The following is a 17,265-nucleotide window of genomic DNA, read 5'->3' on the forward strand; positions in this document are numbered from 1 at the left end:
CACCACTGTGCTACCGTGCCGCCCACCACTGTGCTACCGTGCCGCCCACCACTGTGCTAACGTGCCGCCCACCACTGTGCTATCGCGCCGCCCACCACTGTGCTACCGTGCCGCCCACCACTGTGCTACCGCGCCGCCCACCACTGTGCTACCGCGCCGCCCACCACTGTGCTACCGTGCCGCCCACCACTGTGCTAACGTGCCGCCCACCACTGTGCTAACGTGCCGCCCACCACTGTGCTACCGTGCCGCCCACCACTGTGCTATCGCGCCGCCCACCACTGTGCTACCGTGCCTCCCACCACTGTGCTAACGCGCCGCCCACCACTGTGCTATCGCGCCGCCCACCACTGTGCTACCGTTCCGCCCACCACTGTGCTACCGTGCCGCCCACCACTGTGCTACCGTGCCGCCCACCACTGTGCTACCGTGCCGCCCACCACTGTGCTATCGCGCCGCCCACCACTGTGCTATCGCGCCGCCCACCACTGTGCTACCGTTCCGCCCACCACTGTGCTACCGTGCCGCCCACCACTGTGCTACCGTGCCGCCCACCACTGTGCTACCGTGCCGCCCACCACTGTGCTATCGCGCCGCCCACCACTGTGCTATCGCGCCGCCCACCACTGTGCTATCGCGCCGCCCACCACTGTGCTACCGTGCCGCCCACCACTGTGCTACCGTGCCGCCCACCACTGTGCTACCGTGCCGCCCACCACTGTGCTACCGTGCCGCCCACCACTGTGCTACCGTGCTGTCCACCACTGAGAAGTAGCTACCAGGAGTTAAATATCAGATTTGACTGCAATTTTAGAACAAGCTTATATAAGAATGAAAGCACCCTCTGCCTTTTAGATCAAGTGGTAATATTAGTGACCAATGTTGTGTTCATTGTAAACCCATAGACGAATTCCCATATATGTTTCAGTAGTAAACGTGATATTTGAGACGATTCAGGGTGTGATTTACACTGAGATTAAAGATGTTTGGTTTGATTTCCCCAGTCGCCGGCCAGCCAAGTTTAAATCTTTATATATGCCATGCTGCAAAACTCATTAGGCGGGATTCTCCGTTGGCTGATGCTGGAATTGCGAAATGTGCTTGGGCGGGGAATTGGTTTTGACACTGAAATAATGGTGGGTGACTGTTTCACGCCAAATCGCAATTCTGCAGTGTTTGGACTGCGGTGAGGATGCGTTCCACTTCGCCGTGCAGTAAACGCAGTTGGCATTCCATTAGCAGGCCTGACCCGGTATTCTCCGGGGCCTCCGCGATTCTCCGCCTCCACTGGGAAGAATTCCCGACAGCGAGGTTCACTTGTGCTTTTAAAAATCGATAAACAGGCGGCGTGGCTGATGAGGGAGAAACAGAGGAGGTAGGACATGGAGAGGCGTGACCGTGGGCTGATGGGGGGACGGGGTGGTATAACCCCCCACAGGACTGGGGTGGTGCCCATACACAGACCACCATTGCCATGCCCTGCAAGGCAGTCATCTTGCTGCGCACCCCACTGACCACCCACCTTGGCCCCTGGTTCTGCAGAGTGACACTGGCTGTATGGGTGCCCCACCCCGGCACTGCTCCGCACCCCAGCTCCTACTCTCCACCACCACACCCTGCACCACACCCTCCACCATATCACCCCCTCCCCGCCCCCCAACCAGCTGCTACCCGCAGGCAGGGCATCACGTGGCCCGTCCAAGGGCAACGTCAGAGTAACCCTAATCGGGGGGGGCCACTGGATGGGGGCCGTGGAACATACCGCTGGCATGGGTATCGTGAGCCGATGATTCCCCTGGCAGCAGGTACGGGGGCCAGAGGCCTCCACGGTGCAGGGCATCTGGGGATGGGGTCAAGACATGCGGGGCCAGGGTCCACAGTGCCAAACGGGACCACCGTGTAGCCTGATGGATATGGTTGGGCATGGAGTACACGCCATACTAACCTTGTCGGCCTTTCACCCCCTGCGGAAAATGGATATTGGAATTCAACCAGCAATGGTGGCTTCTTCCTCGTCCGCGCATCACTGTAGCTGTATGAGCTGGAGTGCTCGAGGATTAGGATCTGCAGCAGCAGAGCGTCCCCCAGAGGAACAGGAGACAACCACTGAGGATGGAGAGCCGGCCGGCAACAGGCGGACAAGGAGAAGGTGCAAAAGAGGCACCGCATGATTCCTCACCTGTACTGGCAGTGCCTGTTATTCGAGGAGCTGCTGGACCAGGCATGCCGTCGAAGACTCTAGTTAAGCAGGGGGACAATGCGACATGTATGCCAGATTCTGGCACTGCGTGGGAATGGGGGAGGACACCCGCTACCGGTTGCCGTCAAGGTGACGGTCGTCCTGAGCCTCTACGCCACTGGGCCCTTCCAGGCGCCGATTGGGGACCTGTCTGGAATCTCTCAGAACTCGATGCACAGCTGGATACATGCCATCATGGAGGCCCTATATGTCCAGTCGACACAACACATCCATTTCAATGTGGACCGAGGCCACCAGGATGCCCGGACAGCGGGGTTCACCGCCATCGCTGAGATGTCCAGGGGTGATTGACGGGATGCATGCCGCCCTATGGGCACCTGCAGATGTCAGGCCACTCTACACAAACCAAAAGGGGTTCCATTCGATGAACGTGCAGCTGGTGTGTGACCATCAGCTGTGCATCGTGCACGTCTGCACCCAATACCCGGGCAGTGTGCACGACGTCTTCATCCTGGCACACTCAACGATTCCCGGCCTCTTCGAGGCACACCCCAGGCTAGGGGGGATTGGCTCCTGGGCGACAGGGGTTATCCACTGTGGTTGTGGCTCATGACACCTATCTGGAGGTCACAGACCGACGCCGAGACCCGATACAACAACGCTCATATAGCAACCAGGGCGTCAGGTGGTGGAATTTAAACTCAATAAAATATCTGGGTCATCATGAAACCATTGTTGATTGTCATAAAAACCCAACTGGCTCACTAATGTCCTTTCAGAAACCTGCCATCCTTACCTGTTTTGGCCCACATGTGACTTCAGACCAGGTCTCGCATGGCCTCTGAAATTGCTACAAAGGAAACAAAAAAAGAGTGAAACCGGGACTAGGCATGTCGACCCTGCAAAGTCCTCCCTCCTAACATCCACCTGACATTTACTGTCCTGCCGGTGGGACAGGACTGGCCCAGGACCAACCATTATACAGCTGGAAGGAAGTTGTCCAGGGAGTCCTCAACATCATCTTTGGACCCCATGAAGTCCATGGGTAAGGATTCACTCCGCGTGATATCAAGAAACAGCTGAAGGATACTACAAAGGCCCTGACAATATTCTGGCAATAGTCCTGAAGACTTGTGCCCCAGAGCTTGTCGCACACCCTGAGCCAGTTGCGTAGGTTGTGACTCGTTTTGATTTGGTATGCATCATTATAATTCAATTCAACTCAAAAACAACTGTCTTTATTTACATCTCCAAACGATTCAAGTTATTGTTTTTCTATCTGTATTTCAATTTGACAAATTATGTTTTTTATGTTGAAATATTTGGATTGTCAAGTTTTAACCTGCTTCTCCCTCTCACTTATATTTTCCCGTTTTGCTGAACAGATGGAAACTATGCTGTTGATGGTTCTATGATAACAGAGCCCACAGAATTAGAATACCTTAAGAAAGTCCTTTTTGAATACATGATGGGAAAGGAAACTAAGGTATGACATTATGATATTTCGTGCTATTCAATAACCTAAACAGTTGAAATTTCAGTGCACTTTTTTAAAAAGAAAAAAGCAAAGTATTTGACAAGTGCTAATATATTTATGGTATTTTGAGAATCACTTTTTTTATTTGCCTTCAGATGATTTTCTTGTTGAGTTTCCTGTTGTCAGAAGTTTTTCTGTGCTAATTTCACCATTCTGGAAAATGAAAATCGCTTATTGTCACAAGTAGGCTTCAAATGAAGTTACTGTGAAAATCCCCTAGTCGCCACATTCCGGCGCCTGTTCGGGGAGGCTGTTACGGGAACTGAACCGTGCTGCTGGCCTGCCTTGGTCTGCTTTCAAAGCCAGCGATTTAGCCCTGTGCTAAACAGTCCCTCTTTTCATTCTTTTCATTATTCATTCACTTTTTTATTTTTGTGAGCAAAGTTGAAGTTATACGGCAGGGAGGGAGTATTGAATAAATGGTTAGGATTCCTTTCAACATAGTTTTACCGGTATTCAGATGATTGATATCAAATAAAATAAATAACCTTTATTGTCACAAGTAGTATACATTAACACTGCAATGAAGTTACTGTGAAAAGCCCCTAGTCACCACCTTCTAGCACCTGTTCGGGTACACAGAGGGAGAATTCAGAATTCTTTTTAAAAAAATAATTTTTATTGCGGTTTTCATAAAATATCAATAACAAAATGAAAAAAGAACCCAACAGGGTTAAGTACAAAACACAGTCTAGAAAAGCAACCCTCCATACCCCCCTCCCACCTGTACATAAATAATAAATCAACATTAACACCCCGACTTAACACAACAGGTATATACATCCCCTCAGACCCTTCAGTGTAAATAACAAAAATAAAGTAACCCCCCCCCCGCCACCGCCGAGTTGCTGCTGCCATTGACCAATGTCTACCGTTCTGCCAGGAATTCTAAGAACGGTTGTCATCGCCTAAAGAACCCTTGTACCGACCCTCTCAAGGCAAATTTCACCCTCTCCAATTTAATGAACCCCGCCATATCGCTGATCAAGGATTCCACGCTTGGGGGCCTCGCATCCTTCCACTGAAGAAGAATCCTTCGCCGGGCTTCCAAGGACGCAAAGGCCTCTTTCGCCTCCTGTACTCCCGGCTCCTCTGCCACCCCAAATATTGCAAGCCCCCAGCCCGGTTTGACCCTGGGTCCTACCACCCTCGACACCGTCCTCGCTATGCCCTTCCAAAGTTCCTCCAACGCTGGGCATGCCCAGAACATATGGGTGTGATTTGCTGGGCTCCCTGAGCACCTAACACACCTGTCCTCACCCCCTTGTCCCGGTCATGTGTGCTCATCCTTGTCCCGGTCATGTGTGCCCTGTGCAGCACCTTAAACTGTATGAGGCTGAGCCTCGCTCACGATGAGGAAGAGTTCACCCTCCCTAGGGCATCTGCCCACGTCCCTTCCTCAATCTCCTCTCCCAACTCCTCCTCCCACTTACCTTTCACCTCCACCACCGAGGCCTCCTCCTCCTCCTGCATCACCTGGTAAGTTTCCGAGATCTTCCCCACTCCCACCCACCCCCCCGAGAGCACCCTGTCCTGTACTGTGTGCGGCAGTAGCCGCGGGAATTCCACCACCTGCCGTCTGGAAAACGCCCTTACCTGTAAGTACCTGAAGGTGTTCCACGGGGGGAGTCCGTACTTCTCCTCCAGCTCACCCAGGCTCGCGAACTTCCCGTCCACAAACAGGTCCCCCAACTTTCATATCCCTGCCCTGTGCCACCTCGAAAACCCACCACCTGTTCTCCCTGGGGCGAACCGGTGGTTCCCCCGTATTAAAGTCCACGCTGAGGCCCCAACTTCCCCCCCCCCCCCCCCCCCCCCCCCCTGTGCCGCCCAAATTTTGAGGGCAGCCGCCACCACCGGGCTCGTGGTATACCTCCTTGGAGGGAGCGGCAGCGGCGCCATTGCCAACGCCCCCAGACTCATACCCACACAAGACGCCGTCTCCAGCCTCTTCCATGCAGCCCCCTCCCCCTCCATCACCCACTTGTGCACCATTGTCGCATTGGCGGCCCAGTAGTACCCACAGAGGTTGGGCAGCGCCAGTCCCCCCCTATCTCTACTCCGCTCCAGGAACACCCTTCTCACCCTTGGAGTCCCTCGCGCCCACACAAACCCCATTATACTCCTGTTAACCCACCTAAAAAAGGCCTTCGCGATAAACACGGGGAGGCACTGGAACAGGAACAAAAACCTTAGGAGCACCGTCATTTTGATTGACTGCACCCTACCCGCCAGGGACAGCGGCAACGCGTCCCACCTCTTAAACTCCTCCTCCATTTGCTGCACCAGCCTTGTAAAATTAAGCCTATGCAGGGCCCCCCAGCTCCTGCCCACCTGGACCCCCAAATACCTGAAGCTCCTCTCCGCCCTTTTTAGTGGGAGCTCGCCAATCCCCCTCTCCTGGTCCCCTGGGTGAATCACGAACAGCTCGCTCTTCCCCATGTTGAGCTTGTACCCCGAAAAAGTCCCCGAATTCCCTAAGAATCCTCATTACCTCCGGCATTCCCCCCTACCGGGTCCGCCACACACAGCAGCAGGCCGTCCGCATAGAGTGACACCCTATGCACCTCCCCACCCCGCACCAACCCCCTCCAGTTCCTTGACTCCCTCAGTGCCATAGCCAGGGTTTCAATCGCCAGTGCGAAGAGCAGGTGGGACAGGTGACACCCCTGCCTCATCCCTCGGTGCAACTGAAAGTACTCGTACCTCCTCCTGTTTGTGGCCACACTCGCCATCGGGACCTCATTCAACAGCCTAACCCACCTGACAAACCCCTCCCCAAACCCGAACTTCTTCAGCACCTCCCACAGGTACCCCCACTCTACCCTATCGAAGACTTTCTCAGCGTCCATCGCCACCACTATCTCCGCCTCCCCCTCCCTCGCCGGCATCATGATAACGTTCAAAAGCTTCCGCACATTCGCATTCAACTGCCTCCCCTTCACAAACCCTGTCTGGTCTTCATGGATGATCTGCGGCACACAATCCTCAATCCTCGTGGCTAAGACCTTCGCCAGCACCTTGGCATCTACATTTAGCAAGGAAATCGGTCTGTAAGACGCACAGTGCAGGGGATCCTTGTCCCGCTTCAGGATCAAGGAGATCAGTGTCCGGGACATCGTCGGGGGCAAAGCCCCCCCCCCCCCCTCCCTCTCTCTTGCCTCATTGAAGGTCCTGACTAGTAACAGGCCCAACAGGTCCATATATTTTTTATAGAATTCGACCGGGAAACCGTCTGGCCCCGGTGCCTTCCCCACCTGCATGCTTCCTATCCCTTTGGTCAGCTCCTCCAGCCCAATCGGGGCCCCCAATCCCGCCACCAGTCCCTCTTCCACCTTTGGAAACCTCAATTGGTCCAGGAAGCGGCCCATCCCTCCCTCCTCCCGTGGGGGTCCGGATCGGTACAATTCCTCGTAAATTCCCTGAAGACCCCATTGATGCCAACCCCACTCCACACCACACTCCCTCCCTTGTCCTTAACTCCCACGGTAGCATTGTGGATAGCACAATTGCTTCACAGCTCCAGGGTCCCAGATTCGATTCCGGCTTAGGTCACTGTCTGTGCGGAGTCTGCACATCCTCCCCGTGTGTGCGTGGGTTTCCTCCGGGTGCTCCGGTTTCCTCCCACAGTCCAAAGATGTGCAGGTTAGGTGGATTGGCCATGATAAATTGCCCTTAGTGTCCAAAATTGCCCTTAGTGTTGGGTGGGGTTACTGGGTTGTGGGGATAGGGTGGAGGTATGGACCTTGGGTAGGGTGCTCTTTCCAAGAACCGGTGCAGACTCGATGGGCCGAATGGCCTCCTTCTGCACTGTAAATTCTATGAAATATCTACGATCTCCCTAGCTGCGTCCCGCTTCCGAAGCTGATGCGCCAGCATCCGGCTTGCCTTTTCTCCATACGCGTAAATCGCCCCCTGGGCCTTCCTCCACTGCACCTCCGCCTACCTGATGGTCACCAGATCGAATTCGGCCTGGAGGCTGCGCCTCTTCCTCAACAATCCTTCCTCGGACACCTCCGCATACCTCCTGTCTACCCTCACCATCTCCCCCACCAGCCTCTCCCTCTTCCCCCCGCTCCTTGTGGGCCCTAATGAAGATCAGCTCTCCCCTCACCACCGCCTTCAGCGCCTCCCATACCATCCCCACTCGGACCTCCCCGTTGTCGTTGGTCTCCAAGTACCTCTCTATACTTCCTCGGACCTGCTCGCTCACCACCTCGTCCGCCAACAGCCCCACCTCCAAGCGCTACAACGGGCGCTGGTCCCTATCCTCCCACGTCTCCAAGTCCACCCAATGCGGGGCGTGGTCCGAAATGGCTATTGCCGAATACTCAGTATCCTCTACTCTCGCTATCAGCGCCCCACTCAAAATGAAAAAATCGATTCGGGATTATGCCTTATGGACATGCGAGAAAATGAAAATTCCCTAGCCCTGGCCTTGCAAATCTCCAAGGGTCCACCCCTCCCATCTGGTCCATAAACCCCCTCAGCACTCTAGCCGCCGCCGGCTTCCTACCCGTCCTAGACCTGGAGCGATCCAGTGCTGGATCAAGCACCGTGTTAAAGTCTCCCCACATTATCAGGCCCCCCACTTCTAAGCCTGGGATCCGACCCAACTTACGCCGCATAAAACCTGCATCGTCCCAATTCGGGGCATACACATTGACCAGTACCACCCTCTCTCCCTGCAACTTACCACTTACCATTACGTACCTACAGCCATTATCTGCCACAATGCTCGACGCCTCGAATTACACCTTCTTTCCCACCAAGATCGCCACCCCTCGATTTTTGGCATCCAGCCCCGAGTGAAACACCTGACCTACCCACCCTTTCCTCAATCATACCTGGTCTGCCACCTTCAGGTGTGTCTCCTGGAGCATAACCACATCCACCTTGAGCCCCTTCAGGTGCGCGAACACGCGGGCCCGCTTAACCGGCCCATTCAGTCCCCTTACATTCCAGGTTATCAGCCGGATCAGGGGGCTACCCGCCCCCCTCCCCCGCCGACTAGCCATGACCCCTCCTCGGCCAGCCACGCTCCCACACCCCACACCCGGCCCGTTCCCCACAGCGGCATACCCCCTTCTCGACCCCCCACTCGCTCCAGCTCCCCCTTGACCATAGCAGCAACTCGATTCCCCCCCCCCCCCCCCCCCCCCTCCCCCGGCTAGGACCCATCCTAGCTGATTTACTCCCCCCATTGCACTTCCGCAAGTCAGCTGACTCCTGCTGACCCCGGCCACTCCCACCTCTCCTTCGACTCCTCCCATTGTGTGACACACCCTCCTCTCCCATTCCCCATCCATAGGCTCTCTCTTTCCCCCTTCCGTTCTGAGCACGGGAAAAAACCCTCGCTTCCCCGCCCCCTCCAGTCGTCAGCGCGGGAGAAAGCCCGCGCTTTCCACCTACCCGGCCCTGCCACCTCTGACGCAGCTCCTTTTACAGGCCCAGTCCCCTCACCCCCGCGGGGCCCCATCTCACTGCCGGCCACCACCCCTGTTCCGTTTACCTACCCCCCTCCAAGAGCACCCCCGACCAACCCAGCCAAAACAGTGCCCAACCCGCCCCAACCACCCTCACCGACCCGAAAGAGAAAAACACAGAAAAAGAAACCAGAAGCAAAGCAAAGGCCCCCCCCCCCCCTCAAAAAAAACATATCAACCGCAGTCCCCAATCGCCCATCCCGACCCTCAATCTGTGTCCAACTTCTCGGCCTGAACAAAGGCCCACGCCTCCTCCGGAGACTCAAAATAATGGTGCCGATCCTTGTAGGTGACCCACAGTCGCGCCGGCTGCAACATGCCAAATTTCACCCCCTTCCTACGCAGCACCGCCTTCGCTCGATTGTACCCGGCCCTCCTCTTCACCACCTCCGCACTCCAGTCCTGGTGTATTCAAACCTCCGCGTTCTCCCACCTGCTGCTCCTCTCCATCTTGGCCCACCTGAGCACACACTCCCGATCGATGAACCAATGGAACCTCACCAGCACCGCCCGCGGAGGCTCGTTAGCCTTGGGCCTCCTCGCCAGCACTCTATGGGCCCCTTCCAGCTCCAGGGGCCCATCATCCGCTCCCATCATCTCCCTACCACATAGGCCCCCACGTCCGGCCCCTCCAGCCACTCCGGAAGGCCCAGAATCCGCAGATTCTTCTGCCTCGACCGATTCTCCATCTCCTCGAACCGCTCCTGCCATTTCTTGTGGAGCACCTCGTGCGCCTCCACCTTTACCGCCAGGCCTAAGATCTCGTCCTCGTTGTCAGAGATCTTTTGTCGAGCCTCGCAGATCGCCACCCTCTGGGCCATCTGTGTCTCCAGCAGCTTATCAATCGAAGCTTTCATCGGCTCTAGCAGGTCCGCTTTAATCTCTCGGAAGCAGCGCTGGATACCCTCCTGCTGCTCCTCCTCCCACTGCATCCACGCTGCCTGGTCTCCGCCTGCTGCCATTTTGTTGTTCTTCCCCCGCACCTTCTTCGGATCCACCACCACCTTTTTAGTAGCCCCGCTCCTAGTAGAAGCCGTATACTATCGGGGAGCTGTTATAATCTCCTTCCCACACCGGGAAACGTCAAAAAAGCGCCGTTGGGGGCCCTGAAAAGAGCTCAAAAGTCAGTTTTTGCGGGAGCCGCCGAATGTGCGACTTAGCTCCCCATAGCCGCAACCGGAAGTCTAATTCAGAATTCTTAGCTGGTACGGGAATTGAACCGGCGCTGCTGGCCTTGTTCTGCATCACAAACCAGCTGTCTAGCCCACTGAGCTAAACCAGCCCACCATTAGTCTTTGTAGGTTGAGACTGATAAAACTATATCCTACATAGTAAAATATTACCTACGTGACCTGTAGAAGTCCATGAGTCGGAAGTGAAAAACATAAATGTTTTCATTTATTTCTCAAACAACACAAGATTTTTTCATGGAACTAAAGAGAAACTTACTAAAATGTAAAACCTTTAAGTAGATTTTAAAATGTTCTCAGGATGTCTTGGGAAGTAGCATGGTTGATTTTATTACCTACCCAAAGTTTTTCTGAAAAAATGGCACTGGCCTTTTAATTATGGGAGTATGTACAACAGAATGCTCTGCTAGCTTTTGAGGACTGGAAGAGTTGACGATATGGTATAGAATAAAATCACGTGCAGGCCTTATTGGTGGGGGAAGCCAATTCTCTTCCCTGAAGTACATTAATGACCCAGTTAAGTTTGCTGGCAATGAAGGAGCACTGAGATATGTCCAAATCATATGGTGTGTAAATTGGAAGATGAAGGTATTCACATGCACCTGTGGCCTTGTTCTTCTAGGTGGTGGAGGTGTCAGATTTGGGAGGTGCTGCTAAATGAACTTTGGCAACTTGTAGCAGAGCACCTTGAAGATAGTAAGCTCTACAGCCAAGAGATGCCGGTGGTACAGTGGAAAATGTTGAGCCTAGTAATGGGGCGATAATCATTTGGAGTATTTTGTCTGAATGGTGCTGAGGTTGTTGACTGTTATTACAGTAACCTTCCTGAATTGTGTCTTGTAGATCTATAGTCAGGGTTTGAGGAATTGGGAAGTTAGCAATTCTTCACAGAATATCTAATTGTAGACCTGCTCTTGTAGCCATGGCATTTACGTAACTGATCCATTGGAGTTTCTGGCTAATGATGACCCCTGGCATGTTGATTTGGGGGTACTTGATGATGGTAATGCCATTAAATATTAAAGGGTGGCCATTCAACTCTCTCTTGTTGGAGATAGTTATTGCCCAGGGCTTGTATGGTGCAATTGTAACCTGCCATTTAAGCCCCCAAGCCTGAACATTACCCAAAGCTTGCTGTATGCAGACAAAGACAGTTGTACTATCTGAGGAATTATAAATGTAACACTGCAAACATCCCTACTTTTATCTAGATAATAGTGGGACTGTCATCAGCTTGGATTAAAATGCAGCATTGAGGATCTGCTACAGTGATGCACTGGGATGCATGTCCTCAATTATCACAACTATCCTAGTTTAATGATCTTATCTTACTCTGTGCCAGGTATGACTCTAACCACTCAAAGGTTTTTGCTCTGACCCTTTTTTTAAATTTGTTTATGGGATGTGGGCGTTATTGGCTAGGCTAGTACTTACTGTCCATGAGAATGTGGTGGTGAGCTGCCTTCTTGAACCTCTGAAGTCCCTGTGGTGTCGGTAGATGCCAAGTGCTGTAATGGAGAGAGTTCAAGGATTTTGACTCAGCGACAGTAAAGGAACGGTGATATATTTCTGAGTCAGCATGGTGAGAGGCTTGGAGGGGAATTTGCAGATGGTGATGCTCCCATGTATCTGCCGTCCTTGTCCTTCTAAATGGTAGTGGTCATGGATTTGGAAGGTGCAGCCTAAGGAGCCTTAATGAGTTCCTGCAGAGCATCTGTCAGATGGTGGTGAAAAGAATGAATTTTTGTGGAACGGGTGCTATATTTTGGATGGTGTGAAGCTTCTTCAGTGTTGTTGGAGCTGCACTCAGAATCCTTACAGTGCAGAAGGAGGCCATTCGGCCCAACGAGCCTGCACCAACCCTCCAAAAGAGCACCCCACCTAGGCCCACTCCCCCACTTTATCCCTGTAATCCCACCTAACGTTTGGACACTAAGGGGCAATATAGCATGGCCAAGCCACTTAACCCATGCGTCTTTGGACTTTGGGAGGAAATCGGAGCACCTGGAGGAAACCCAAGCAGACACGGGGAAAATGAGCAAACTCTACACAGTCACCCAAGGTCAGAATTGAACCCAGGTCCCTGACACTGTAAGGCGAAGTGCCAGCCACTGTTCCACCTAGGCAAGTGAATCAGAAGAACATCAAGAGACAATACAAAATAAGGGGGCAAAATTCTGACGGGGATGCAGCAGCAGCGGAATGTGGGTGTATTTGTGCACAGTTCATTAAAGGTAGTAGGACAGGTAGAGAGAGCAGTTGATCAGACAAATTATATTCTGACCATTATTAATAGGGGTGTAGAATACAAGAGCTGAACTAATACAAGACACCTATTAGACCTCAGCTGGAATATTTTGTGCAGTTCTGGGCTCCACACTATAACAAAGATGTGAATGCATTGGAGAGAGTGCTGAAAATGTTTACGAGAATGATTCCAGGAATGAGAAATTTCTGTTATGAGGATAAATTGGAGAGGTTGGGACTGTACTTTCAGGGTGGCACTGCAGTACAGTGGTTAGCACTGTTGCTTCACAGCGTCAGGGTCCCAGGTTCGATTCCTGGCTTGGGTCACTGTCTGTGCAGAGTCTGCACGTTCTCCCCATGTCTTTGTGGGTTTTGTCTGGGTGCTCCGGTTTCCTCCCACAAGTCCCGAAAGACGTGCTGTTAGGTGATTTGGACATTCTAAATTCCCACTCTGCACCCAAACAGGCGCTGTAATGTGGCGACTAGGGGATTTTCACAGTAACTTCATTGCTGTGTTAATGTAAGCCTACTTGTGACAATAATAAAGATTATTGCTATTATCTTGGAGAGAAGGCTAAGAAGAGATTTGATAAAGATTATTGCTATTATCTTGGAGAGAAGACTAAGAAGAGATTTGATAGAGATGTTCAAAATCATGAGGGGGCTGGACAGAGTGGAAAGGGAGAAACTTGCAAAAGGATCAAGAACAAGAGGGAAAAGGATCAAGAACAAGAGGGTACAAATTCAAAGTGATTTGCAAAAGAAGCAAATGTGATGTGAGAAAGAACTTTACACTGAGTAGTTTGGGCCTGGGAGATGCACTGCCTGGCGTTGTCATTGATGTAGGTTCAATCAAGGAATTCAAGGGGCCATTAGATGATTAGAAACAATGAGCAGGTGTACAGGTAAAAGTCAGGGGAGTAGCACTAAGTCATGATGCTCAATTGGGGAATTGGTGCAGACATGATGGACCAAATGGCCTCATTCTGATCCATGATAATTCTGAAATTTTGGTGTTCAAAATTGCATACATCAAGCTCCTATTATAGCCATCATCCTTCAAATTGATTTATACAATCAGTGCTGTAATTCAGTGCCAATGGATACAATCATAATTGAAATAGTGGCAGTTAACGGCAGTCTAAAGGACTATTTAATTCTTCTCAGCCAAATTATTTCTAACAATTGTTAACTATTTTGTTGAGGTTTTGATGTGAGAAGTACTTGTCGTTCCACAACTCACCTAAATGTCAGAATGTCTAAGAGTTCTTTTCCAGATTATCCTTTTGGGGAGAAAATATGGGTATTTGCAATTATATTGCCTTTTTATATTTCAGACTTTGGCGAAAGTTATAACCACTGTGCTGAAGTTCCCAGCAGACCAAACACAAAAGATATTAGAGCGAGAAGATTCTCGATCTACAGTGAGTCTACCTTTATTAATAATCTGAATCTTTTCAGCTAATTTCACAGTACACAATTGACTGGCTTGCCAGAGTAAAGGACCAATCTTCATTTTTGGAACAAAACCTTCAAAACTTTTATCAATTAGATTTTGGGTCTCGCTACGTCTTACAAATTAGTTATCCCTAAGTTGTTTTTAACTTGAGAATGAATAGATACAGTGTACAGCATTAACCATATTTATGCCGAAACTGAACTCCCTGTGATATTAATTTAACATAACAAAACAGAAAAACCTGTTGCAAATCACATTAAGAAATCCTATCATCCATTACTTATGTTGCATACAATGCAGCCATGATCGTCCATTTTAGTTTTCTCACCCTGTCTCCCCAGGACATGTATATCCTACAACTCTAAGGGCTTCACTTTTTATGAATTTAGTTTGCTCTGTTTTAAGTGCAAATTTGCTTTTTTGTATAATCTGAATTGGAAATAGTATGAATGCTACCGTACTCTGTTATCATTATGAATTAGTGCAAACGACCATGCTGACAGATTGCCCAAGCTTAAAAAAAAATGGTTATTTAAACAGTACAAACTATTCCCAAATAAAAAATCTATATCAGTGGACAAAATTGAAGCTGCAGACTTTGTTATCAGTAATATTTCAAAATTGTTTTCTGAGGCCAACATAATGAGTATTTCAGAATCTCTAAACATATTTGTTCCAACATTCTTTAGGAGTTACATGACCATACACGAGTTTCTATTGATTACAAAGTCCTCGCTCACTAACTTGCTGTGGAACTAAGCAGTTTCATGATGTGAACTTAAAAACGCAAGCTTCATTATATGTCTCGTTGCTTTGATGTTGGTATTGGAAGATTATTTCAAAAGATTTTTAATAAGTAATCAAATAGACTCCTTGAACTTTCATGGCTCCCCTGTTGAATCCAGCCCTTACTAGACTTAAGTTACAGATTAGTGTGTTATCATTGAATCTGGACAGACCCATTCTGTGCAGACACAGAATGCACAGAACTTGAACAGGAGGACAGGGATTTACAACTTCCTGCCAGCCATCAAAGTGTCCGCATGATGTGCACAAAGGAATTAGTCAGGGAGTGAACGCTAGATGTGCCATTATACCTTGTGGCCTTAAAGGTACTGAGCTTTCTTTAGCAATGGAATAAAACACAGATTAATTCTATCCTTATTAAATATGTATCTTATTAAACATACATTCTGATTCACTGAGCAACAAACGTCATGGGAAATTGCATGAATAGCTAAATAAATATTGATATGTATGTGTTAAGTAGTGATATTTGGTTGATTAAAGTTAAGCATCAAAAGCTTCCAGTCTGTTGCCTGCCATAATAGCCACAGGAAAATTAACAGATTTTATATGTATTTCCAAGTCAGCATTGTAGCATAGTGGTTAGCACAATGGCTTCACAGCGCCAGGGTCCCAGGTTCGATTCCCGGCTTGGGTCATTGTCTGTGCGGAGTCTGACATTCTCCCCGTGTCTGCCTGGATTTCCTCCCACAAGTCCTGAAAGACGTGCTGTTAGGTCATTTGGACAATCTGAATTATCCCTCTGTGTACTCGAACAGGCGCCGGAATGTGGCGACTAAAGGCTTTTCACAGTAACTTCATTGCAGTATTCATGTAAGCCTATTGGTGAGAATAAAGATTATTAAGTCATTAAGCCTACCCTGCTGCAGTTATCAGTCATATAAAAATACTTAGAAATCACAATTAATTCATATTTGGGGTAAGGGGAGAGGAGGAAAGGGTACAGGAGAAAAAACAATTATTTCCTGCTTCTCTGACTTTGAAATAACATTGGGGAGGACCGAGCAGCTGCCAGTCTGATAAATCAATCTGCACCAAGGGACCTATTTAAGAGTTTCCCTGCAAAGGGACTTTAATTGTGGTCTCAAAGGCTCAGCTCATATTAGCAAGTAAACATTACAGTTATGTTAAAGCTGTTGCAATACCAAGGAGCAGTGATGAAGAAAATTAGTTGATATATAGGTTTGATAACGTAGTGGTAATGTTACCGGACTAATAATTCAGAGACCTGATTTAATGATTCGGCGATACGAGTTTACATTCTACCTCGGCAGCTGAGGAATTTACAGCCAGTTAATTAACTAAGCCATAAATTGAATAAAAAGCTAGTATCAGTAATAATAATAATTTTTATTCGTGTCACAGGTAGGCTTACATTAACACTGCATTGAAGTCCCTCTGGGACTTGGCTACCTCCCTCTGCATCGTGCCACATCGGCCAGTGCTTGGGCAATGCCGGCAATGCTCTCAGCCATGTCCCGCTGTGACCGGGCTGCGCTCAGGAGCATCACTGCTATGTCCAGGCGGCTATGGCACATGGCTGTCTTAGAGAGGGCAGCCCTGACCTGGTCCTCGGTCAGTACCTGAACAGAATGCCCCAGGCCTTGGACAGGCTGATTCATAGCCAAAACACTCGCCCCCAACATCTCAACGGTGTTGGCCTGGGTGGCACACATTGTCAGTACCACCTCCTGCTCCTGCACGCGGTTGGATTTCTCCACCTGCGCCTGCAGGTGCTGGATGATCACCGGCAACCTCTCATGCAGTCCCTGGCTCTGCAACTGCATCTCCACGATTGATGGGACTGTCTGTTCTAGAAGCTTGAGACGCGTCTGGACGGCAGCTAGACCCTGGGGTCGGCCCTCACAACCACCGTCCGCCCTCTCAGGAGTTCCTACCCCAACTGATGTACTGGAGCAGCTGTGTGGTGAGCACCAGGTAGTGTCCCAGGCACCCCTTCATTAAAGTGCCCGAACGAGGTGAGTGTCTCTGGGATGGTGGAGGGTGCTGGAGACAGCTGTGACAGGAAATCTGTGTCATTATTGGACTCGAGCTCAGAGGTATCCTGGGTTTCGAGCAGATAAGTCCACTCCATTTCAGTGTCATCATCGCTGCTCGGCACACAGAGGGGGGATTCTGGCTCTCGCTGGGTGCGGGACACCAGAAGGGCCTGCCCCATCACCAGCAACTCCTGCAAGACACAAGACAAGATGGATTATCAGACAGCGGGCTGGGGGATAATGTGAGGGCGGGGTGGGAGTAAGGGTGGTGTGGAGGTGAAGCCGATCTCCACCCCATTAACTTCCTTTTTCTCGGGCCCCCGACCACGCCCAAGGCCC

General features: G+C 50.6%; 1 protein-coding gene across 3 annotated transcripts in view; it reads left to right on the top strand.

The window, feature by feature from the left end:
* The window catches only part of golga4 (golgin A4), a 297,304-nt gene that overhangs the window by 264,331 nt on the left and 15,708 nt on the right, over nt 1-17,265 (top strand). For all 3 annotated transcript variants that reach the window (XM_072467359.1, XM_072467360.1, XM_072467361.1), the window contains 2 exons: nt 3,586-3,686; nt 13,998-14,084. In XM_072467359.1, coding sequence (XP_072323460.1) covers nt 3,586-3,686; nt 13,998-14,084 — 188 coding nt within the window. The remainder of the gene's footprint in view (nt 1-3,585; nt 3,687-13,997; nt 14,085-17,265) is intronic.

The sequence above is a fragment of the Scyliorhinus torazame genome, chromosome 11 (assembly GCF_047496885.1).
Source record: "Scyliorhinus torazame isolate Kashiwa2021f chromosome 11, sScyTor2.1, whole genome shotgun sequence".
In the NCBI taxonomy this organism is placed as follows: domain Eukaryota; kingdom Metazoa; phylum Chordata; class Chondrichthyes; order Carcharhiniformes; family Scyliorhinidae; genus Scyliorhinus; species Scyliorhinus torazame.